The sequence below is a fragment of the Pungitius pungitius genome, chromosome 17 (genome assembly GCF_949316345.1).
Source record: "Pungitius pungitius chromosome 17, fPunPun2.1, whole genome shotgun sequence".
Lineage (NCBI taxonomy): Eukaryota > Metazoa > Chordata > Actinopteri > Perciformes > Gasterosteidae > Pungitius > Pungitius pungitius.
The window spans coordinates 14,078,328-14,104,894 of NC_084916.1; the positions used below are offsets into that span (position 1 = coordinate 14,078,328).

At 44.8% G+C, this 26,567-nt stretch overlaps 1 protein-coding gene across 1 annotated transcript in view; it reads right to left on the minus strand.

The window, feature by feature from the left end:
• csmd2 (CUB and Sushi multiple domains 2) overlaps positions 1-26,567 on the minus strand; it is a 169,179-nt gene that overhangs the window by 118,225 nt on the left and 24,387 nt on the right. Inside the window, exons 3-5 of the mRNA XM_037474374.2 lie at positions 23,840-23,952; positions 4,180-4,374; positions 477-684 (exon numbers count right to left, since the gene is read on the minus strand). Of these exons, the coding sequence (XP_037330271.2) occupies positions 477-684; positions 4,180-4,374; positions 23,840-23,952 (516 nt within the window). The remainder of the gene's footprint in view (positions 1-476; positions 685-4,179; positions 4,375-23,839; positions 23,953-26,567) is intronic.

Sequence of the window (26,567 nt, forward strand, 5' to 3'; positions counted from 1 at the left end):
GTGTGTGTGAGAAACAACACTATACGACTCGCGGTGGTAATCAAGCTCACTAATTACTTCCTGAGCTGAGAGAGTTGTCAGAGAGAGGAGGAGCTGCCACAGATGGTGAGAGACCCACACCGACACCAGGAAATCCTACCTCTTCCTCATTAGAGTTGGTTGGGGATGTTTCGTGAGGGATTCGGCCTCTGTGACCAAGATTGAGCGCTCAAATGACACTAAAACCATATGTCAAATAATAGTTTATCCATCTATACATCATTTATACTATGATAAAAACACTAGTACATAATGTTTTTATAATGCCCGCTGCCTGTGCTCTTTCAAGGACACACCGCAGGCATTTATAGATACAGTCACTTCGAGCATGGTTTCAAAAGAACCGAGTCAACAGCCAACCTCCTTAAGCGCCTCTCGGCAGGTGCTGAACCGGTGAACTGAGAGAGAGAGAGAGAGAGAGAGAGAGAGAGACTCACCACTGCGAGGAGCCCTCCGTGCCGCTGACCTCCAGCAGGTCATAGTCGTCCTCCAGCTGGAAGTCGGAGAACACCAGGGCGATGGTGTCCCCCGGCTCGGCGAGCACGGTCCAGGTGCAGTCGGCGTTGTTGTTATAGTCAGCGGGGTAATTGGGGGTGGTGATCACCCCGCTCTGGCCCCGCAGCGTTCCGCCGCAACCATCGTCCGCTGCAGGCAGCACAGGGGGGGGAGAGAAAGGAGGGAAATGTTCACAAATATAACTGTAGACGTGTGTTGAAGGGATAAAAAAAAAAAACATACAGGGAAAGAGAACCAGTAGGAGAGGTAAGGGAATAAAAGGCTAATAAGCTAAATGTAAAGGAGTTAAAACAACCAACAATGACCAACAATGCAACACTTTTGAAGTAACAAGCTCACTTTTAAACATAGGAAGAGCTAAAACTTCCTCAACTGAAAGAGGCCTTATCCAGAATTTCCAAACAAAAAGACATTGGAGAATAAAGGCATTACATAAATGTATAAGATTTATATACAGATAAAGCTAAGAAACCACTTAGCGAACATCAAGATGGCCGTCATTGATACTGTTGAAGTACTGTTGATGACTCCGTATTAGACGTAGATGGGCTCATTGAAGTGAATAACTTTTTTTTACCAAGATCCTTTTGTGCTTTCTAAATATGTATTATTTATCATTTTTAAATTGTCTTTTTTGCCACCAGCCAAAGTCCAGATTTAAAAATTCAGGAGCAGGAAAAGGCGCGATGACTTACAGCATATTGTTCCTCTGTCTGCAATTCACGCCACAGGCCAGAGAGACACACCCCCCACCCCCCCCTCCCCCCCTCCCTCCGAGTGTTTACCGCCAGCGCAGAGCAGGGCAGAGCGCGTGATGCAACGTGATGCAACGTGGGAGCGGGGCTGATTAAAGTCTGATTCATTTAGATTTATGTAAATCAACCCGAACGCTCGCCGTCCTCGACGCCGCTTTAAGGAGACCATTAAGTGACAAAGCATGCGTTTCAACTCCCTCCTCCGAGCTTCTGACGCGCTCATTGCAGCTTTTGAGGCTCGTGTGGTGTCTGCAATGCAATTCCTGCTTTTGGAAGATGTACAAACAGCCGATGCATGAGATCCCCACGCCAGGAATTTCTTTTTTTCAGGCCCGGCTCGCTGCGTGGGAGGCGTTTCAAAGCGGGGGGGGGAAGAGCTCAGAGGCGCCCGTCCCCCCTGTCTATCATCAATCCTACCTGTCACCGCGGCAACCCCTTCCCAATCCCCCCCCCGCCCGAGGGAGGGCAAGCGAGCGTGCGGGCGAGCGGGAACCTGTGAGGTGTGAACTTGGATCGGGGAGGGGGAAACCACGGCGGAGGGGGGGGGGCAAGAAAGACGGAGGATGAAGGGAGATGACAGGTGACAGGCCAGGAGGGGCTGAGGGGGGCTGGGGGTGGAACGATGAGGGGGAGGGAGACGGCGAGAGAGGGGTGACAGGTGAGCGTTGCAGGGGGAGTGACGGGAAGTGGACGGTATACAGGCGAAAGGACGAGGAAGTGCATTGAGATTCCACACGAGACCCCTTTTCTTCACACTCCGAGGGGTTTCTAGACCCTTTATTTATTTTTTTTGCGTTTCCCCTGCTGCACGCCGGTGGAACCTCTCAAAAAAGGAAAATGAAACGGCGAAGCCGTTAAACGCGTGCAATATGGGAGGTGTTTAAACTCATCAAGCGTTGCCCCAAGTGAACTGTAGATGCCATGATGTTTCCCCAGAGGTCGAACTGTACAAAATCTTCAGGCCTGCTTCCATTCCTCCGGGTGTCACGGTAACCAAGATACGTGGAAGCATCACGCCATTGTTTATGTTCACGTGCAGCGCACATTCGCACAGCTGAAGCTTGAAACCGAGCTTTAACACACACACACATCGGAGGGCCTTTGTGCGAGGTAGTAAAAAAAAAAAAAAAAAAAAAAAACATGTGCACAGACCAAAGATAAAGAGATTTGTGCGTTTGATATTGTAGTCACTGCAGTGACATTTACAGCTCGTCAGTAGTCAGGCTTGTTCTAGAGAAGCTACGTTTTAGAGGTTAAGTGAGAGTGTCTGCAGCGGACTAAAAGAGTGATGTTTAATCACTTTTAAGTGTCCCCGTGACAAGTGATGGCGTTTTTTAACATCATAGCCGAGAGAACAATTTGATGAGTACGAGACGGGACACACAAAACGGTAGATGTGCCGTTGGTGTCCGTCTGCACGCACACCGTCTCTCCTGAGTTCACAAACCCGACGGTGCCAAAAAGGTTCTTCCCCTGCTGCGAAAGCGCGGCATCAGCTCTGCTTTTTACACATTTGGGAAGGATCTATAATTAGAGTGACATCATCCACACACTTATGCAATTTTGAAGTGCACTCCGCAGAACACGTGGACTTTTGTGTGGCACTGGAACGCCATCATTAATCATAGGAGGAAAATGCTTGGTTCTAATAGTTGTTGTGTCATGTCATTTCTGCTGAAAAGGTAGCGTCGCATCCTTTGGTGCTTGAGCTTTTCTCCCCCCCCCCCCTCCCCTCCAGGAAGGGGCCCGGGTAGGCGTGGAGGAGGAGAATGAAATCGCTCGGTTTCACAGAAAGGAGCAGAGATAATTATGGAAAATAAAGGAGGAGAAGTTGAGACGAGCGAGTACTTCACAAATCCGCGCAAATGATAAGAAACAGCCCCTCAAAGTGTAAAATAATGATATAGAAATAACCCTTTTTAATGTGAAGTGCGGGCTTGTGCATGTTTGTGCATGAGCTCGGGCGGGTGGGGGGGGGACCGGGCTGGCGCGTGGTACCCAGCCATGTGCGATCCAACGTGGGCTTCCTGACTCCCCGGGCCTGGTCGCAGATGGCACCGAGTCTCAGCGCTCCGCTCAGCGGGCGCACTGACACAAACCGCTCGGCCACGCGGAAAACACGGGCGAGTGGACGCACGCACGGCCGAGTCGTTTTAACGTGACGCGCGACGGCGTTCCGGCTGTGATTCATCAAAGCACGGATCCACAAAGTACACCGGGATCACGCTCGTGCCCACAGTCGACCGCGTTCCAAGAGGAGCGTAAATGGGAGGTCAAACTACACACGCTGGCAGGTGTCTCTGCCGCGGGGGGCGGGGATGGGGGGGGGGGGGGGGGGGGGTGTGTGCATGCTGACTGTGGGATGGGAGGACAACTGGCACAGGCACCAGACTGTGGGCTAACACACGGGATCCTGTCATGGTAAATAAGATATCACTGTGAGCACGGTGTAAAATGTGTCAGGTCGTGCAAAAGGCATGTGCACATGCATGGGCCCGAATAAAAAAATAAAAAAAACCTCACCTGTCATACATTGAAATACTATCGTTTAAAAAAATGTTTATGAGAGTTAACAGATAAAATTGTACTTTTACGTTGGACGTTCGGACAAAGCATTCTGTTATTAGTTGGCACTACCCTTTAATTCAGCGTCACAGTTGATGCCAAATTGAACATCACTCTATTATATCTTAATCATTTGTTTCTTTTATAAATAACGTTCGCATTTCATCCAAATTTGCCCTAGTTGAGTTTCATCTTCTGTTGCTTTTCTCCTCGAATTAGATCAGACTGAAACATCCTCCGTGGACAAAAAGGCCATAAAGCACCTGTTCTGGTTGACTGTTTTCCCACTGTGGCTTGTACCTACCTCTGCAGTAGGGGAGGGGGAAATCCCAGGCAGCAGTACCCGCTGAAGTGGCAAGGCAGGACAGGGTGGTGTGACCCTCCAGCACGTAGCCCGGGCTGCAGCTGTAGCGGATTTTGTCTCCAATGTTGAACGTGGACCCCTGCTGGTGGCCGTTGAGCAGCTGTCCGGGATTACCACAAGTGTAACTGGGCAGAGCTGGGGTGGGGGGAGAGAGAGAGAGAGAGAGGGGGGGGGGGGGGGGGGGGTACACAGTCGATGAGGAAATCTTTGGCACTGCGTCACGTCAGCAGCGGCGGAAACCGAGGAAATCAGGGGGAAAAAAGTACAGGGAGGGCCTTGGCTGGCGCCAACTGCTGACACGGTGCCACATCCCTGACGGGGTTATGGAGACCCTCGCAGCTTGTACGGTTCCCCAAATATACAACAAAACCCTTTTATTCATTTATTCTTTAAACTACTTGACATTCAAGTTGTCCCTGAAGTGATTTAAATGAGGACAGTGGTCACTCAGTCGCTCACGGATGCCACGCCGACCACCTCGGCTTTTGTTCAATCATGTCCCCCCCCCCCCCCCCAAGCATGCAAATGAGCGTCGGTGCCCGGTATTGACAGAGCCTTGTCTAATTGTGTGTTATTATGCAAATCCAGTTCAGAGGAAGTTCAATCTCTTGCTCCCGAACCTCTTGAAGCTCCGACGTGCCATCGTAGCTCGTGTTCTCCTCTGTGAGATACAGTAGAGCGTCATACGTTGCTGAGGACACCACATACAATAAATCCATGACACACACATGCACAGACATCACTAGTGTCATTCAGTGCACAGCCTCGGTCACACACTCCCACGCAGTGAGGGAGCTGGCCGGAACATGCGCTGAACTTTGGATGAAACTCGGCTCCTCCACAGGGACCGGACCAAACTCTGCAGAGGACAGAATGGCTCATATATATATTTACAGCAACCGCTTCTCTCTCCGGATGTCTCCACCTTCGTAATGTAATGTGCAACAAAATATTTGAATACTTTGAAGGCGATTATTTTCTCTTTGCTTCCCCAATGGTGTATCCAAGTGTAATCTTTTTATGAAATATAACCCTAATCCGATTTTATATATTTATAATTTACTAAATGAACATTGAGATGCTGTTGTGGTTTCAGTTAAATATCTTTTTTATTTTTTTTACATCTTTTCATTTCAATGTGTGCCGCTCACGACGTGCTTCAAAGTTAAAATCAGGTAAAAAATACAACCTAATTTGGATTTTGTTTACTTTCATGTTCCCCTTTTTATTCCAGTAAATTAAGACTTCCTAACAGCAAGGTCCAACAAGGACGGATCAATCACTTAATCCAACAGTGCAATCCGCAGGGCTCTGGGTGTGGAATTAATATGGCTGGTAAACAAATAGACTGCAAACAGTTTGTGTCCATTGTACCATCGAACATGACCTCTAAGTGCTCGATTTGTGTGTGTGTGCGCGTGTGTGTGTGTGTACCCCTCACACAGGTTACTTTAGCCGTGAAGCTGTGTGTGATGAGACAGTGCCTTTAGTGATGCTACCTAAGAGCCGAAATGAATTCTGACGGTTTAATTTCATATTTGGATATGCAGTATTTTTGGAAGAAAGGAACTCAACATATCAGCCAAATCCTCCTTGTAACGCCTTTCCTTACTTTTTTCCAAAGACGCTCTTAAAAGACGAGGACAGCGGGGACGTTTCGACACATCGGTGAATTCAAAGCAGGTGCTTCCATCATCTATTGGAGGCAGAACACCTGCTGAGACTGATTCACCTGGTTAACACTTGGGTCGTCTCCCAACACACTGACGGCGGACCTCTCTCAATGCTCCACCGTGCCATAGCCTTTATTTTGACCTGCACGAGGCCACCTTATTACACCTCCATCACTACCGCATTAGCATATACACAAGGACCGTGATTAGCACACAGTATTAGCTACTGGGGACCCTGGTGCCATGGCGACGAAAGGCTTCATCCACGTGTAGAGGCCTTATCAACGTCACGCTTGTGTCTCAGAATTAAGCCTGAGCAACATACATTTAGGAGATTGAAGAAGGAGGAGGAGGGCGAGTCGGGAAGAGGAGGTTGGAGTGAGGCGCAGGCACAGATAACTTTTCTCACAGCGGACGTTTTGACGGGCCCCCCGATAGCGGAAGTCTCATTACATTAGAACCCAGCTCACCACCGACACAGAGGAGACATGTATTAGGTTTCCTGCTGTTTTGTGACATTTTCGCGTCTATCTCACCTTTCTTTTCTTCTGATTTCAGGTTATTACTTTGGCCAGTAAATTGACTCTAAAAGTGCCATTACAGGCGCAAATCCCCACATATGAGCTATGCCCAAAGCACTGATGCGGCAAATACTTTTTTTAACCCGCCCGAGAGCCCAGACTTTTTTTTTCATTCCCACAAAATGAATTTATCCGTCACTAATAAACATCAAGAGTAAAAAATATTGACAGTATTGGATAAGGTGAGCAACACTTGTGCACGACAGACCCGAAAACATTCATTTTCTTCCCTGCCCGGCTTTGTTCTGACAATTATTTGCCCTACAAGACTGACTTGATAGGCAGAATTTTGAAGCAGTCAAAAATACAATTTGTGCAAAGGTAAGGGCTCTCTTTACGCACAATAAAGCCAAATAACCTGCTGAGAGCCAAGTCTCTTTGTCTCCAAAAATTCATAAATCCAAGGCAGGTGTGTGTGTGTGTGTGTAAAAAAAAAATGTTTTGAACCGTGGGCTTTAAACTCAAATATCAAAATCTATTCAAATGATTCCCGCAGGCTAAATCCTAAACAGAGAAAGAATTTAAAGCAGAGACGGAGAGCAAGAGAGACAGCGGAAAAACAGTCGCACCAAGGAGCCTGAGAGAAATAATGAGAAAAACAATTTTAAATAGTTCCGAGATGAGTCCCCATTACTCTCAACTAATTTCCTTCCCTGCACACGCTTTCATACATCACAATTATTTCCCAAATGATTCCGCAAAACAAAGCCTTCATGGGTAAACCATCCCTTGTTTTTTTAAAAAGGTTTCTTCTCCAGTGGGTCTGGCTTCTGCCATCATCACGTGGACTATTATATCATAACCCCCACCCCCCCACCCCTAGAACCTGCAGCATCAGCCCCCTTTGTCATGGCAGGTTCATAAGTCACGAGGATGGGAACCTGTGACATGGCCCATCCCCCCCCACCCCCCCCTCTCCCCCCCCCCCGAGTGCTTTAAGCACTTCCACTGCTGAAACGGCAAACGGTGCTCCTCGTCCATCAGCGCGTTACTCTGCTGCGCGCTGGCGAAACCCGTAGAAGCGCACGGACGCGCTCACACACACGCGTACACACTGCGAGCGAGGGGAGGCCATGTCGTCCGTCACCCCCCGTCCATACCTTACATCATGTGCTCACGTTCCTTCATTCCCTCAAACCTCCATACACACACACACACACACACACACCCTTCTCGTTCCCAGTGACCCGGGACAAAGGAGAGCGGAGGCATGAAGAGCACCTCCTGCGGGACGACCTTTGACCCCATTAAGACTGATGCCCTCTCTTACCCGGGTGTCGTCAGGACCGTTCCTCAATTTGTCATCATCTCCTCGGGTAAATGGAATATTAGTACTATACCCTTGCATATTGTAAAACCCATTTGTCAAGAGAAATGTTCTTTAAAGAAAGCTTAGAGTGCAAAAGAGAGATCATTAATTTATTAGCACTTTGCACCAAAAGGTTTGGAAAGAGGACGTCTTGCCATCTTTAATAGACAAACACAGTGGCTGCGAAGGGTGATAACGGAAGGATGGAAAATCGTATTTCTCGTAGACGTTCAGGAGCAGATTTATTATTTGTTATCGTATCTCTTGTGTATGATACTCAAGTTAAAAGAGCAACCAAGATGCTGATGTAAATCCGAAGTACTGCCCTGAGGTAGGGAAAGGCCAAGGAAAAAGCAGAATCAAAGACGGAGATAAAGAGGAAAATGTGTACATGATCCCAATGCTGTTGATCCTGTCTTGAAGCAGCAGCTCTGGGAGAAAAAGCATCGCCATCAATAGAAAGACGCTGCAGTCGGCATCATCCAACTGAGTTACTGTAGACGCCGTCATTATACAGCAGGACGCACAAAAGACAAACCATTCAGCAGCTCACTTATTGTTGGTGGGTTTAAGAAATAAAACCCAGTTTCAATAAAGATTGAACGTTTGCCTTGATTGTCCCCAGCAGGTATTCATGTTCCCGCAGCACTCTCTCCCGTCTGACTTTTGGGTCCGTTTGGTTTCCTGGGCCTCGCCTCCCGTCTTCCTGCTGTGCATTTGGCAGAGACATCGCAAGATCGATCCCAACACATATAGGTGCATTTGCTCAATAAGCATTTTCTGCTTTCTCAAGCAGCAGTTTCAATCAATGCCTCCAGTTCCTTGCACAATGCCTCCTGCTCCCTGCGCATGGGGCTGGGGCCAAAGATGGCAACTCCCATCACTTCTGGTTAGAGAGGCTGAGGGGGAGGGGGCGGGGGGGGGCAGGAAGCCGCTCTCCTGCGTGTGGGTGTTTATGTGCCTTTAGCGCACAACTTCGGTCAAAGGATGGAACACTTCTGCCAATTAGAAAAAAAAAGGGACTTGAAGACAAGCCTCCACGTTTTTGTCAGCGAGCAGTGCTCGTCCTTTCTGCCTCTAACGGTTACACGGCTGCACAGCTTGGCCTGTTAAAAGGCCCATAGATCAGTGGATGGAAAAAAGAAAAGAATCATGCGTCCTGGTGCTTAGGCATGAGGCAAGCTAAACGGGGACCCATACGTAGAAATACATAGTGGTCATGAGGGTCAATAACATGTTACATATAAATGGTGACAAAACCTTGGAGCATCCATTATGACAGTGAATAAAATACATTTCCCAACGTCTCATGGTTTTCGATGCTATAAAGGCTTGAGCTTACCATAATGTATAAGCCATAACCACTGTGCTGCGTTCTCTTCAGCACTCCTTTCATATAGTTTGCTTATTTTCTAAACAAATATTCCCTGGTAATTGAAACAAGCACTTAGCCGAACCACCTTGGATTCCGATAAGTCCTCGTCAAAGTGCCTGAGTGTAAACACATTTGAGTGCATTTATGTGTCAGCAAAAATGCATGTGTACTTGAGTGTGCTGCTAATGTTTCAGTGCGTCTCCCTGCCTCACTGGTTTGGGGTTTGAGATGCAGCTTTACGGCTTTGCAAATCCCTGTCTGATTTCGAACTAAGCCGCACATAACGCTTCCCTAACTTGACAACAAGAGAAATTATAGAAAGAGAGAGAGAGAGAGAGAGAGAGAGAAAGAGGGTTTGAACCTCCACACACACACAGACAAGCGGACATGCACACAAAAACATGCATGCGGGAAAAAAAAAGAAAAAAAAAAACCAGACTGGAATGAACTCCGGATATCCTCATTTCCCACGCACACAACAGCAGGTGCAGTTAAAGGGCCAGTTGTTGTGTGGGAGGCTGCGAGGTGTAAAAGAGCTCATACAGAATTTATGACCGCTGACATAAAGTCTGCAAAATGGAATAACGTGCCATTCAGTAGCCATTCACTATATATGAGACTAAACTAAGAGGGATCAGAGAGCATGAGAAGGGAAGGCCAGAAGAGACAGATGAGAGACGGGTCCGCCGGGGGGGGGGGGGGGGCTGCTGGGAAGCGAGATCGACGTACAGCCTCGACTCGGCCCCGGCTCGGAAACATCTAAATCCCGGGTGGCTTTGGGGGTTTATCCCTCCGCCGGCTGCACTCTTTCAAACGCGGGTCGCAGGAATCCCCGTGGCCACACCCTGAAAGCTCAGGTGCAACCGACCCGACCCCCGTTCATCCGAAACGAGGACGATTGTACAGTAACAGTCAACCATTTCCTCATTCAATGAGTCCAAAACTTTTGACCGGCAGGAAGGAAACTATCAATTATATCTATTAAGAAGATATCTATTAAGAAAAGATAGCGTCGTAAGGCTATGTAAATAAATCAAAACGGGGACACCGACTCCAAAATTCATGGCGATCTTTAAATCTGTAGGTTCTGTTGATTTGGGGGGGGGGGGGGGGGGGGGGAAGCTCTCTTGTTTTCCTGCATTTTGTCTGCCTTTGCCTCTCCCCTCAGTCAATCCTCTCTTCCCCGCTCTGCAGGTTGCCTTGGAAACAGTTAAGGCTCACCAGTGTGGACTTGGTGGAAAGGGGGACGTGTCGATGCGTAAACATTCAGGTTGGTGTGGAATGGAGGGGGGGGGGGGGTTGGGGGGGGGGGGGGGGGGACACCTCTGGTCTTAGCATGCACCTCACATTGAAATGCTCCAGTTGACTATCCCGGCCGTCTTGCAAACCCACGCTGGGCTGCTTCCTTCTGCCCGATAACTAGGACGTGGAGCAAAAAGCCTCCATCACTTACGTACGAGAGGTGTACTCTCGACAATCCCATCGAAGAATTCCTTCGTTTTGACAGGTCTAATCCCAGTCCCCTCTGGTGAATTCTCCATTCAGTTTACTTACCTGACTGAAGGCAGATAATAGAGCGCCAGTGGCTGGATGAAGCAAGATCAATCAATTCATTTCATTTAACCTCGGCTTTTCCCCTGAATGTCCATGGTTCACAGACTCACTCTTACTCTCTTTTCCCATCTGTAGCTTGTAGTGTGGACCAGAATTTAAACTTCGCGATATGACCAATAGGCGTTGTAAAATGAAAAGTATATTCTGCCATTTCTTTGTGTTTTTATATGTGTTTTATCGGTGTGAAATGAAGCTGATGTTACCATCACCCTCAATCTTTTAATTCCCTCTCATCATGTGTAATGGTCATCAAAAGCAGAACACGTTAGTCATTCATAGTTCCATTCATAATACAACATTTATAGTGGCAAAATGTGATGTACAGTGCCAGTCAAAAGTGTTTCAAAAGGAATTTAATGAGTAAATGTGTCCATTTTGTGTTCATACATATGCATGAAGGACATCAAGTAACTAGCATGCTCAGTCACCGTGTCCTCCCCCCTGACTGGTAGAAGAAGGGACCAAAGAAATATAATGAGGGAAAAAATGCTTTTGTATCAAACGTGTGTGGCCTGGACAGCCATTAGCTGCTTATCTGCTGCGCATCACACAACATGTAAAGTTCATTTCCCTCCAGTTGTTTTTAGTTTTCAGAAGACTGGGAGTCGGACGTTAACTGACCCCCATTAAATATTCTCTACTTGCTTTTGTTGCCTCTGCCCGGCTGACGGCTCTGTTCCAAAGACGTGGTGAAGAAAAGCACCCCTTCAATGCGCCAATGAGCCGTTGCTGTAATGATTGATGTAAATAAATCACGCGCATCATGTAGAGAATGGCCGGACGTTCCCAATAACGAGCTTCGCGGAGCAAAGGTCAAACGAACGATTCTATTGCTTTCGGAGCCGCGTGAAGCCTCCTAATTCCACGCGGTTCCGTTTTTGGCTCAACTGTTCACTCGCAGCGTCGGCTTTAGTCTCACACGCTCCACTTCACCATTTAAATCTCACTGTCATCCGGACTTCTTATGCTTGCAATTTCATTTCGAAACCGAGTGCGGGATCTGCCTGTCTGACAGCTGGCAATGTATTGCAGTTTATTTTTTTTTAATAGAGAAGAGGCTTTAGTTGCTACCACCAGACAAACGTAACCAACAAGTGATCTGGAGCTGTGAAAGACCCCTAAAACAGCTCGCCAATAATAGCATTGATCCTTATTCCTTAGCGTTATTCCCATTTTGAAAGAACTGCTCAGGCTCTAATATGCGAGTGCTTTCGCTGGTTCCTTTCCAATGTTCTGTCCCATTAGCAGCCTTATCTTATCCACCTTGAAATTGTCTTTAAGTGAACCACATTTAGATCATTTTCATAATAACATTTGGCCAAATATATTTGAACTGTACTCATACGGAAGGGGATCGAGCGATCAATCCAATTACTGTGTTCCAGTACATGCGCCACGGTCTGTTACTTGATAGATTTCCTCACCTCTGGACAAACTATTAATATAAAAATACAATAATACATGAAGAATAAAGCCCTGAGCTCCTGTTTTACATTGGATCTTTACCCAGAAGATTTAGCTAGTTTTAGATTTCAGGTATTCTCTGCAAGTTGCATGCTCTGTTATAATCTTATCTAATTACCCTGTTGTGTTTTTCTTCCTCCCCTCCAGCTCCACAAGAGTCAAGGGGGTTTCATTGGGAAGGAGAAGATTCATGGTAATACCGCTTCCTCGATTCCTTCAAAGCCCCCTCCTGCGTTTCCGAGCAAGTCTGTTCTTTGGATTCCGGTACTACTGTGGGGGTCTAGTTCCCTAGATGATAACACCATCCTATAGTCAGTGTTTGCTTCAAACATTATGTATCCTTTCAACCTCAGGATCATAAAGAAATAGGCATGGCTGATCAAATATACACCGTGTATGTTTCAACATGCTCCACAAGGGATGCAGTGGATGAATTTATTACAAAAATCTAAGCAAATTAAAAAAAAAATCACATGGAAAATAAACCCATGCCTGATGGTGTTTTAACGCTCCAGAAAAATAGCCACCACCTTAAAGTGGAACCTTCCTATGAAAGATACCAATTATACTTTTAAATGATTGCAGGGAAACTCAAAGTGTCACATATCAAAATGAACTGAAATGATCCCACTGAACATAAACATTAATCACTTAGTCAATTCAATTGGAAACAATATTTTAAAAGAAATATAAAATATGAAGTTGAGGTATATGGCGCCATGGGCTGGAAAATAGATATTATTTCTAAGCCACATTCTCCAATACAAAAAAAAAGAATTATATTGTAACATACACCGATAACTTTAGTCTAGAAGGGGAAACGAAAGATATTCTTCAGGCTACAGAACCGTAATAAAAAAATGCAGCGCTGAAATTTCCTAAAAATACATTTATAGAAAGAAAGCTCCACACTCAATGCTGCAGATAAATCAAGTGGCATCTGGAGGTGATCCAAGCAGACCACATGACCACGTCACGCGTCACTCACAACTGTGCATACAGAGTATAAAGGACATACCCACACTCCGCTTGCACAAAATATGCCAATTTTTGCCCCCTGACAAAGTGCGCTTACCTCGAAAACATGCACCGCCGCCGCCACCTCCCTTTTTGACGGAACACCTGAGCTTGTTCACATTCTTTGCCTCGTTGCACTGGACCGCAACTGTGAATCGAGGCCTGAAATAGGGGCTCAAATAGCGATGCCAAATGATGGGTGAGAGACAAACGCAAAAACAAACAGGTGTGCCTTCACCGCGCGCGCTCCGGTGACCGTTGAGGTTGCATCGGCGAGCGTGAGCGAGAACATGTCAGGCACGCGGGGAGAAGACACGCTGAGCGTGGGGGGGAGGGGGGGGGAAAGACATCACTCCAAGGACGAGCAGAAACCAGCTAAAAAGCCCGGGGTTTCTGTGCAACATGCGAAGGTATTTGTCTCCTTCCATGCCGGCCGAGCGGGAAGGTTTATTCCTCCGTGACGCCTCCCAGTTGTCTCTCTTCTCTTCGGCAAATCAACGTTAAGTGGCCACGGCTGTGTTCCTCTGCTGTTGGTGATGAAAAGTGGGAAGCCTACCCGAGTACTAGCAAACATTGATTCTCTATAAGTGCAGGACAGAGAGAACAACGCGGTTGACAAATGTGCTTGTGTTGAGGTAATGGTATTACGCAGTGCTCGTGTGTATGCATGCATGCACGCACATGTATGTACATGTTTGGATACGTCAGTCACACATGTACACACAACACATGAACCAGTGTCACTTTAAAACAACACTTTTGTGATGCGTTAAAAACTTATCTTGGGAAAAGTTTGTCACCAATCACTAAATACAGTGGACGTTTTACCAGAAATAGAAAATGAAAATCTTTGTAGTCTAAACAGAAAAGTAATGTTTTGTTCAGTGATTATCTCTGATGATTCCCATCACTAATACTAATAAAAAAAAAAGATTTGGAAATGCAATTCATCACAGAATAAACTGACTAGTCACTGACAATCCAAAACACAACAATCGGCAATCCAATACTACTCAATAATGAAATGCCATTGTAATTGAATTACATTTATGCACTGACAGATTAAAAAAAGAAAGAATACAGTTAAAACTTAGCAGAGACCTTGCTGCTAAATGATTGATGTAGGTTTATTAAAGTTTCCTGCATACTGGGGTCTTTCAGAAAATGCACTTAAAAGTTGAATTCCAGAATACACCAATAGGAAGTAGTTGAGGGGAAGTAACTGCCTCAGAAAAAAAAAAAAAGAGGATGACAATGTTGTCTTTCTTGATAACTTTCTAACTACATCTGAGAATTTTGGGGATCGATAAACCAATTTTCCTGCAAGAGATGGGAGTAAAAAAAAGCCAAAGCATCTGAGATTGTAACAAGCAGCAGATGAGAAGCCTGACGTGACGCGCCGGACATACATTGTGCATCTCAATAGTCAAAGCACATCCGCAGACCCCACCCGCTGAGTGTCTCTGTCACACTAAGCTAACGCAGACCCCCCACAATGCAATCAATACAGATATCTCCTTTAATGGTTTTACACTCTCGCTCTCCCTCCCTCCCTCCCTCCCTCCCCGGTCTGTGATGACTGACTGAACCTGACACCATGACAATACCAGCCGCATCTCCCCCTTCTCACACCCTCAAGGACGCCTTTCCCTCCCATGCTGACCTTCAATTACCCGAAGCATAAGTGGGACACTGATTTGCTCCAGGTTTTATCAACCATATTGCTTACGCCTATGCTCTCGCATCGACTCTTGGCAGAGAATAAGACGAGGGGGAAAAAGTCACAGAGCTTTCCATCGGGCTCTGCAAAGCATCCTACTTTGTGCTGCTTACGTGATGTAAAAAAAAAAAAAAAGCAAGAAAAAAAGATCCATCACCTGTGTCTCAAGTGAGGATACGCATTTACATATATACGGTACGAATGGACTTGTTTGCATATTCAGTAGCAAGTTTCAACCTCATCGCAGCTCAGAAACAATGACACCCTAATCCGAGGACAATACGGCTCACTAATCCACACAGAACAGGGATTGTGTGAAGAGACAAACGTTTGAGGGAGAGAGAGAGAGAGAGAGAGAGAGAGAGAGAGAGAGAGAGAAAGAAAGAGTCCGCACTCTCTAACAAGCAAAAAAAAGGGCTAATCCTGATGAGATGGAGAGGGATACAAACTACCGTTAGGGTTGGACAGGCAGATGGAGCAAAGTGAAAGCGGCAGAATGATGGAAAAAAAAAAACTGAAGTAAATACGCCGTAGCTAAAAACATCCAGGATGATGAATAAACTTTTGAAAGTCAATGGCTGCCGGCTAAAACGGAGAAACCTCTAGATTGCCGATTTACCCTTTATGACTGCAGAGAAGACTCTGTTACCTGCATGCCAAATTAATTACAGCACACAAAAGGCCAAAGTGCCTCCTCAATTACTTTATGACCGTTAAATAACAAGCAAAGTGGAATTTAACTGGAGTTTCATTATTTTTATCTTTTCAAATAAAAAAAAGACCTCAACATTAGGCCTGATTCATTCAGTGAGCAGTAACTTAAGACAGAACTACAAGGGCAAAAGAGCCTCATCTATCTCATTCAAAAGAATCTGGTTTTGCATTAGCATAAAAGGAAAAAGCTATTACCCAAAAAAGAAAAAAACAGTCAAAAAAAGAGTAATGGCTCACCTTACTGACTTTAAATTTAGTGTGCCCATTGTAAATAAAACTGAAGGATATCATCCAAATACCCCTCCGTGAAAAGTGGGGGTCACAGCAAGGAAAAACATAACCAGCTCGTTGCTAAGGGTTACCCGAGGCCGTAATTAATTAGGCTCAATCAAAGTCCGTGATCCAGAGAAGTGAAGAGATGACATTTACAAGAGGCCAACCAAGGCACTTAATTACACGCCTTCATAAGGTGGCAGGATTAGTGTGCAAGGATACACAAACACCGGAGGAAAATCAACACTAGAAAGGTAGTCAAACAGGACAGATAAGGGAGGGAGGGAGGGAGGAGGGGGGGGGGGGGGTTTGGGTGACATTCCACGCGGTGAAAACCTGGGTTCTTGGTGCTTTTTGGGAAGATGAGCTCACGGACTAAAAAATGCATGGCTTTTGGAGTGTGCGAGCGCTGGGCACGAGTAGCAGCGCAGCAACCGCGCCATGCGGCGTTCCTCGAGTTCTCTCTTCCCTTCCCTTGTTTTTGCGGAAAAAAAATTCCCCTCACAGCTTAATCCATTACCTCACAGCTGTGAGTCATCCTCCTCCTTCTATCCCTTCAAAATCACCGTCCACTGTATTCTCTCTATTTGTCTACTCCGATTCCTCATCGTTCCTCATCTCTTATTCACTTCTTGTCTAGGGCTAACCCCTCTCCACCAGTTGATGGGCCCCCCCCCCCCCCCTCCCGGTCTTCCATATAATCTCCCTCCATCTTTGTTAGGATGCAGCGAGAGTAGCCAGTGTGTAGTCGGTCAGTGTGGAAACCGGAGGGAGCACAGAGAGTCTTTCACAGGAGCCAGAATAGAGAAGCACATCTGTGTCCACTGTTCCTGACTGCAAAACAGGCAACTGTGTATGCGTGTGAATTATATAGACATGCACACGCATGCACACACACACACACACACACACACACACACACACACACACACACACACACACACACCCCCTCGCACAACAACAAACAACACTGTCAAAACATCCCGCCCACTGCCCTCGTATTCGCCTCAGTCCGTCTGTCACTTTGTGCCGTTGTCACACTTGTCACACCTACCCCACAGCGGGGCAGCCTCCTTTTGTTGCGATCGACTAACATGTGTTCAGTTTGTTACAAAGTCTCACACACACACACAAACGTGTGTGTGCAATCTCATACAGGCGAAGCAAAGTGTACTCAGTCAATAATCCCCTCAGGGAGACTGCAATTGCTTATAGTCTTCGATACAGTGGAGCTAATTTTAAATGGATTGGTTTAAGGGCTGATTTTAATCAGGTGAGCGTAGGCTCCTGAACATAAATGTTACTTCTAGGTTTATTCATCATCATCATCATCATTTTTTTTTTTTAATCAAAAACCTTGGAAAACAGACATTTTTATGTTGTTATGAATACAAAAAGTGTACAGCAAAAAAAAAAAAGACTGCAATTTAAAAGAATAACTGGGCCCGGCTGATACATATTTGGATACAGTGAAGAATCTTGAGGCCGGGTGATAAATATTGCATCTGAAGGTTTGCAACTGGAACCGGCCGCCCGCTCATGAATTATATCCCTGAGGTCTAATGCATGAAGAAAAACCTCTCCAACATGTTTTTTACTTATAGATAAGTATGATTTTTCAATGGGAAGAATTTGATCTGTGAAAAACGAAAAAGACTAGACGGGTGTATGAAATAATAGAAAAAAAAGAAGAAAAAAAAACACCAACTGCTTTCCAAATAAAATTCCTACCCGAAGAACAAACATTAGCATGGTTAAATAATTGATTCTGGCTTCATTGATTTATGATTTTTTCATTTAATATTGTATCATTTAGAGTGAAACTGTTGAAGAGCTTACATGTCTTATTTCATCACACATCAACTTGTCTGTTCTACAAAAGGTGTTCATACCTAATTAGAGGCTCCTCAAAGGACCCCAGCATGAGTCCTTTAGAGACGTGGTGTAAAATGGCACATTTACATCACCTGCTGTTTCAAGAAAACCAAGAAAAAGAGGGGGGGGGGGGGGGGGGGCTAGATATGTATGTATACCCATCATACGCCTTACAAACAGCCCTATTTTTAAGTAAGTTAATCGTTATTGCATGTGTAGCCAACCAACCGGACAGCTTTACACTTTTGTCATGAATGGACAAATGCACACACTTCTTTGTGTGCACTGCAAAAAAAAAAATAAAAAAAAAAAACCCTCACCCGAACCAACGTGTTCACGGGGAAGGCTGACCTTTCCCTACATGCTCCACTGCGCAGTGCACTCCTTTTTTCCTAGCCCTGTTTGACTGTGTGCGCACGGATGTCTGCTGTGGAGGTGTGTGTGTGTGTGTGTGTGTGTGTGCGTGCAAGTTTGAATGAGAACGCTGTTTTCTCCTTTTTATCTGCAAAGCAAAACAACAACTTTGTCCGAACCGCACACCAGGCCCTGTATTGCCGCTCACTCACCCGGGAAAAAAAAAAAAAAGATGGAATGAGGGTGCGGGCCCCAAATAAATTGTGCGTCTTGCTGCGCTTTGCAAAAATAGATGTGCCAGCCAGTGACTGGTGGGGCAATTGGAGCTTTCATGAAATATCTGAGCTCGGCTTCAGTTAAATAGAAACAGAGAAACTAAATCAAGGAAATATGAAAATAATCCCGTCCCCAAAAAGGTGGGACTCAGACTGATTTAAGGATTTTAAAAGACAGCCTCCCTGCATGAATACAAATGAACTCTAAAGAGCTGCTGTTCAACGCCGCTGACTATTGGCCCATTGTGCACAAACGTGGAACCGTCTCTATGGAGAGAAACAGATTCTGAGTGTAAGAGCCTGATAGCAGAGTAAAGAACAAAAGCACTACAACCGAGTACAAAACCCATCGACACGTCTTGAGTGTAGTCCGAATGTTTCTGGTGCAGCGTAGCGTGTTTGTTTGTGAAAGTCGGCGTGCATGCCAGGCCTGGAACCATATGTGTGTGTGTGTGTGTGTGTGTCTTCATTAGACTGAGGGGAGAACTGCCGCACGACCATCAGTCATTAATTAAGTGTCAGAAGCATTTAACGGCCAGACACACTGTCGGGCCAATTCCCATGCCAGGGTCTAATAACCGCTACAATCTGCCAGAGAGGAAGCACTGCTCACCGGGACGTGCCAGACAGCCCATATTTCCCCAAAGAAAAATGTGTAAACATATAATTACAGCCATTATAGATGCACTTCCATTCAGCGACCACCAAAAGTGGCACTCGAGGAGGACTTCTTCATGGCTTCTTGGCAGTTTCCTTGTCCTGTCGCGGTGACGAGTAGACAAGCCGCATCACGCGAAAAAAAATAAAAAAAATAAAATCCAAAACACATGAGGGAAGCATTCTTCTCTAGGGGCAGGTTCACAGGTATGAAGCCACCAGATTGGGGGATTCATTCCCAAGGACAACACGAGAAATGAAATTGATGGCAGGTGTGTGATTAACACCTGCCATCAAGGGGGGGGAGTCTATTCCGTTCTCCCATCACTGTGTGGTTCGGATCGCCCAATAAACAGGACAGAAAACAAGACGACAACGGATCCCCCTTATGCATCATTAGCAGTTATGCACCATTACCGCAGTTGTTGTACAGTTCATTTTCAAATAAATAGTCACAAAAATCCTTTTGGGATGTATATATATATTCAAGCAATAAGGTAAGAGAGGCTGTGCTTTATTGTCCAATAATGTAACAGTTTGGGGGGGTGTTGTTAGGCGACCCTCGAACGGTTCACATTATTGAAGATAAAGAACTTCCTCAAGTAACTTATTGCTTTCATAATACGGTTACCACGTTTATTATTGCAAATTATAAATCGTAAGTAAATAGCTGCCTTTCAGCACAAAATAGTAGTAGCCACCAAACATTGTGTATCGTATTTCAGTAGCCTCAAGGGAAATCGTCCCCCTGCGTGCATGTAAACAGCATTGGGTCTCCTTGCAAGATCTCGCACCATCTCATTCATTCACATCGCTGGTGATTTAATCACCTTAATTGTTCGGTTGCGAAAGGTCGCATTGTCCAAAACGTCCGAAAAGACGTAAAATGCAGCAAAACACATCCGGCCACTGATGACACACAAATACACTGAATAAAACTACTGTTTTGCTATATTTCTTGAGTTCAAGGCTCTAACAAACACTTGCATGGATGACATTTACAAAACAAACATAACTGCTGGGAGAGATGATGATCATTACTCATTCATATTCTCCCATTTGTTATTACCTGGCAAAAAAAAAACTCCAGCGTGTGTGTGTGTGTGAGAATGGACAAAGGCAACCGCATCATCATCGGCGGTTCGACAAGTCCTGTATCGAAGTGTCCCGAAGTGTCCCGTTTGCTGAGGAGTCCCCAGTTAGTGAAGGTGTTATATTGCTGACAGGAATGTACGTGTGTGTGCTCTCTTACACACACACACACACACACACACACACACACACACAAAATGCTTTCATTACCTACGATACCAATATTATTGTTTTGCAATAAGCTGTGATTGTTTGCGAAAACCTCTCAAAGCACCAATCTCATTATATACTCATGCTTATTGACAAAGCCAGAGCTTCATACCAGCTGCAGAGACAACACATGGAAGAATGGAGCAATGCATCCACTACATGCAGAATTGGGGGAAAATAAATAAATGGAAAAACAAGAAATGAGCCATTAGCAGCTAAACTAATAGCATTATTGACTTTTGGTCACAATCATTTGTTTACATGTGTTACAAGCGTGTTCTTTTTTTTTTTTCTTCTTCTTCTTCTTCTTGCACAAAGATTGCTTTTCAATGCTGGAGGCCACCGGTCATTTGATCCAAAAATTGTACTCAGCTAATTTTACAAGAGCAAGCAGCAAACAACATCCAAGGAAATGATCCAATCGTAGCAGGTTATAAAAGGCCTCCTCTTCAACTCACTGATGCAAAAAACACAAACAAGGCTATAATGTACTCCAGCTAAAATGTATATTAATCCCTGTGGGGGAGAAAAAGTGGAACATTATGGTTTTAGGATTTCATCCAGGTACATTCTTATCTTTTGCCTCTGTCATCACCCTTTCATTTAGCCAACTCCCTGACTTAAGGGGACGCGCCTCATTTTTCAATTAGGCACTAGACTCACTCACGCTTCACTGCTTTCTCATAACCCTCATTTACTCTGCCCCCACTTTCCTCTTTAATGCTAATAGAAAGGAGAGAGGCGGTGAGCAGGGAGGGGGGGGGGGGGGGGTCTTCAAGAGGGAGTAGATAGAGACGCTATTGTAGATCAGCTCTGATGGATGCAGAGGGAGAATGCTGTGTTTTTGCAAGGACTCCCTCTGCTTCTCCTTTTCCCACTTTCAGACAAAAAAAAAAAACTTGCTCAATCCAAATCCGTTTCATAATTTCCTTAGATTTTCTGTTATGGGCCCGTTTATTCACAACGCATTGATACCCACACGTCAAATCCCAAGTGTATTCATGCATTCACCTTGGTTTCAGAGACCAATTTTAAGTAGTAAGACCAAAGATGCAGATATGAAAACACGCAGGATTGGCTAAGGAAACAATACTACATTTCGTCGTGAAATAGTATGTCCTTTCTTTTTTTTTTGTTATCTCAGACACCTGCAGTGCCTTAATTATGAGCCTGCAGCCTGTGTGAGAAAGAGTTGGCTTTACATTTTTTTTTGTTTTTTTTGGCTGACCCGGTTGGTAGGCACATGGATCGCGCAACTAAGTCCCAAAAAGGAAGACACATCACGGTACTTTAACATTCAAGTACTCATGCAGGTTGAAATCTGCAGTAGAACAGACAGAAGGGAAGAAGACAAGCCAGAAAGGGGAGAAACGGCAAAACGGCAAAGATGAAACGCATCGAATGCAGTAAGACGTAAAGAGGTAACGCTCCGATATTCCCGGTAGAAGTTCAGAGGCTTTTGCAAATGTTTCTAATTCCCTTTTCCCCTGTTAGCCCCCTTCTCCATCGCTTTAGATTAAGCACGAATAAAGAGTTCGCGAGGAGATGAAGAAGAGAAAGAATGCAATAAGACAGGATCAAGGAGTCTGATGGTTGCCATGGTGATTAGAGGAGAGAGATTCCAGAGTGGTCTCAGCCATTACGCAGTGTGTTGGGGAGATGGACTGTGCAGCACTTAGGCTTATTGCAGTGTGGGCTGAACAGATATCTAATATAGACAAGATGGGCTCGCACCAAAATGGTGGACGGTAAGCACAGTCCAAATAAAAAAAAGGCTTCAGAATGCTGTGGTTTAACCGCCCTAAGCTGTGCTGAGAAAAGCCGATCATGCAAAGAAAAAAATAAAGAAAAAGACACTTATCCCATTTGAGAAAATAGAAGGACAAAAAAGCCTCACACACACACACACACACACACTCACAGTGAAACATACGCTAAGGCTCATAGAGGGCTCGGGTGTTGGTCGTTTGTAATGACCGAGCACTACAACAGCTACAGCTTGGAGGGTAGTTGTATCATTAACCATTAGTATAATATGATAAAAGCAAGTTCCAAATTGTGAAACACATTGCTACGCACAAAAACGGGACCTGAATTAGACACGCTACACTTTTTAAGTAATGTTTGGGATCCATACAAACGTTTGGATGCAGGATGAATTGGTGACACAGATTTTGAGTTGGCGAATCGTTATCAGATTGAATAGTGATGCTTCTTGCAAGGTTTTTGGATTTTAACCTGTAACCCAAGACAACACGTCCAACCAATACCCACAGGTGGAAGATGTCTGGAGCCACGGAGCCAACGAGGAATTGGATTGACAAGGAGAAGTCCAAAATAAACCCAGGCATGGCGTGTAAAAATTGCCATAAAAGGTAAAAAATGAAAATGCACCCATTTGAATGTGATGCCACAGCTCACACGTGTGCATAATCTGCACAGTGTATTCAAACGTTAACGGTGGGCGGTCTCCCGTCCATTGAGCTACATTGAGTGACTCCTCCTGTACCTCTCACTCTCCAATTAACATCGGCTGTAACCCGGAGGGCGCCACTACATGTCAGCACAACGGCGCCGCTCACTTTTCCCACGTGAGATGGGTCAGTGCAGTTGGTCTCGCTCGTGCCATGTGAAGTGGGTGACAGGTAATTACAGCTTTGCACTCATTTCCACCGGTGCTAGGAAGACTTAATATCCCTGCAACAGTCTATGGAGGAACATTTTTTTTAAAGTCACTGGAAGAGGAACTATTAACATCCCTTTACTTTGTCCATTGTATTTGTGACTTGAGTGTGTATGCACGACTGCGTTTAGCACAAACGAATAAAGGTTTTCAAACCACCAACGTGATTATTTACGATATAATTCCATATTAACACATGTTTTTAATACATTCGTACAAAAAAATCTTTTGTATCCCCCCCTCCTTAAACACGTCTTTCCTCCTGCGTGGGTTTGACGGGTGCCATCATTGCTATGCTCCAACCACGGGTCATAAAGCATGTCACCATGATAAAAGGTCCATTCGCTGACCTGGGAAGGAGGAGACTAAAACCCAGCTGAGGATAATGGCTTCAAAATTAAAGCCTTTAAATCAATTTGGTGTAACACTGACTACTGTGTTATGCAACATCAGTCACTGTGTTCCCACCTCTTCCTTAGGTTTTTTTTTTTGGTTTTCCTGACATTTGTTGGTGAATTTAGAGAGATTTTGCTTTGTAACTCTGAAGCCTTTTCCCATCAACCCTTGCAACACTATAATTAAGACCGGCTGCCGCATATATAAATAACGTGATTGAAATTAATTGAGGAGAATCTGACAAGCTCATCTCATTCTTAATCATTCGGCCTCAAAAAAAAAAAAAAAAAAAAACGAACAACTTGGAAGTCGCGTTACCTTCGTAGGCCGCTTTAAATCCCTGCCCGCTGACGGCGTAGTCGGACAGGAGCCACAGTGTGAGCCTGGAGCCTGTGCTCACGATGGGTGAAGGCAGCTGGAATCCTGTTAACCTGAGAACAAATGGGCAGGGGAAAAAACAACTGTCAGACGAAAAAATTAATAAATAAAGATACAAATCAACAGCACAGTTGGTGTCAAGGTCAGGTAAGGAGCTTGGTTTCCATCAAGCCAGCTGTTCCCTTCAGTATTCAAGGATAACTCTTTGTATAACGAGGCTCTGTATCATCCACAAATGATTAAAATGCCAAGACCTCCACAGCGCAAGAAAACGCAACAGATCATTCTCCAAAGGCGCCAAACAGAGTGACTGCAATCAGGAATCCGCAGTAAATTGGAAACACAGCAGCCAGTGTTGGAACGAACAAACAGTTGAACAGACAACAAACAACAATTCTCAGATTGAGTAAACCACGATTTTTTTTTTAAATGGAAAATCACTGCTTCGGAGATAAAAATCTTCCGATGAAAAAGAATATTGGTTCATTATTCATTTGTGCAAACTCCATCTCACTATGTATCGGTCTAAAAGGTTATTGTACCTACTCAATGCTCTTTTTCTGTTGGACATTAAGACATGTCTCCCATTCAGTTCAATACAACATTGAAAATTGCTCATTTACTTAAAACTCACAAAATTCTTACTCAATGAAAAAAAAAAAACGGAAACTAGAGCTACAGCTGTGATTATTCAGGACACAACAATAGTAATTACTCATGGAACAAAATCAAATACATTTGAAAATGCATTGTATGCTTCAGTTGGTTCTCAGATTATTACTTCAAGCGCAGGTGAAGAGGACATATGCTAATTCATTCCATACCTCAGTATCACCACATATTGGTTATGCATGCAGGGCCTTTGATGTCGTGGCCAGGCGGCCCAGGTGCCCATGAGATCCCCCCCCCCCCCCCCCCCAGTCTGAAACAGCAGACCAAAGATCTGAAACCAATGCCTGAATTAGCTTCTGCCATTGTGCCAAGGCCTCTACAAAGTAAACGTTGCAACATTCAATGGGAAGATTGATAAGCAATGTCTCTGGTAGAAGAACGACTCACTAACTCCCTGGAACAGAAGTTTCTACGTGTGAGCGAAACCGTCAACACTCTGGAGATGGACATGAATAAGAGTTTGGTGTCCTCTTTTGGCACAAAGGTACACTGCATTAAATGAGTTTGAATACACAAAATGAAGCTGTATATAACTACTAAATATATAACAATAAAATGAATATGTTCATTACTGTATGAGTACAAATATGGTCCGTTATCTTAACTTAATTAACCACAATGGACTGTATAGTAAGTATTTTTTTATTACTGATTAAAACTATATTAAATAAAATATTTTGGGTCATCAGTTATATTGGTTTGTCTTGAATGACCATAAATAGTATAAATTAGGCACCAGAGGAATCATGAAATGCTTGCCATATTGATGTTGTTATATGTGTTACAATTATGAATCTGCTTAGAGATGTTTGATAAAACATCACTTCAACGACTAGTGTGGCAACTCCTACACCTGTGGCACAAATAACCAATGCCTCATGGAAACAACCTTGTAATAAGCCTCGACTTATTGGTGCCTGCTTCCAGCAGCATCTTTACCAGTTTGAGCCAATAAAACCATTTCAACACGTTTGCAACCCACATAGCGGTGGCACTCAGATATACGTGCACTTGTTACAACTCAGTCATCCACTTATCATTTGTTGCCAGTCACCACAGTTTGATTTATCTGTGCACAGCCTACTGATTTACTGATTTTAATAAAGGATAATGTTGTCACCTGACCTTTATGTAATCCTAAAATGTTCCTTCCGGATTGCCACTTTAATTTGTTTTTTTTTTTATGTTCCCACATGCACTCTTTCACTGCATGTGTATCTCACTTTTTTTTTTTTATACAATCTATTACATCCCTCCCTTTTTATCTCTCAGTGTTAAGAGGCCTCAGCGTTTCACTTAATCCTTAAGTACCACAGTGGAGGTGGGAGAAATTGCAAAAACACCAGTATGGAAAATAAAGATGAATTGAACCAAAAAGGGAAGAGGACTTCAAATGTATGCATGATTTCACTCCTCTCTGTGAGATTGTCACGGTGGGATATCAGCTAAACTATGGGACACATGTTCATGCAAATGGCCCCTTCGCTGACCACAAATTGAGTTGGAAGGCAGCCATCTTGGTTCAGCAGCACACTGCAGGGAAGGGCGGGGGTATGATGGAGGGGCTGAAAGTGCAAAGGAGGAGTCGGGGGGGGGGGGGTCCACAAACTGGGAGGAATTCTGGCTGCATCCGAATCATACGATACGGGCCCAAAATCCTTTTTCCGGGCTGAGAGAAAAACAAAATGGATGCTGACGTAAGACGCACAGGAACCGGCTTCCCGTGCAAAGTGAGATTAAATATTGCAATGCAATATGTTGCTGTGGCAATCTGAGGCGTGCAGCCGGTACGGTGAAAAGCTGGCTGGGGAAGGGGGGGGGGGGGGGGATTTCCTGTTATCGAGGAAGAGATGCGAGATACGATTGCGACAAGAGCAATACAAAAGAATGGATTTGTAGCCCAGGTGTCTCGACTGGTAAATTGATGGAGGGAGCGAGGGAGCGAGGGTGAAGGAAGGACGGAAGAGGACAGAAAAAGAGAGAAATACAGAATTTA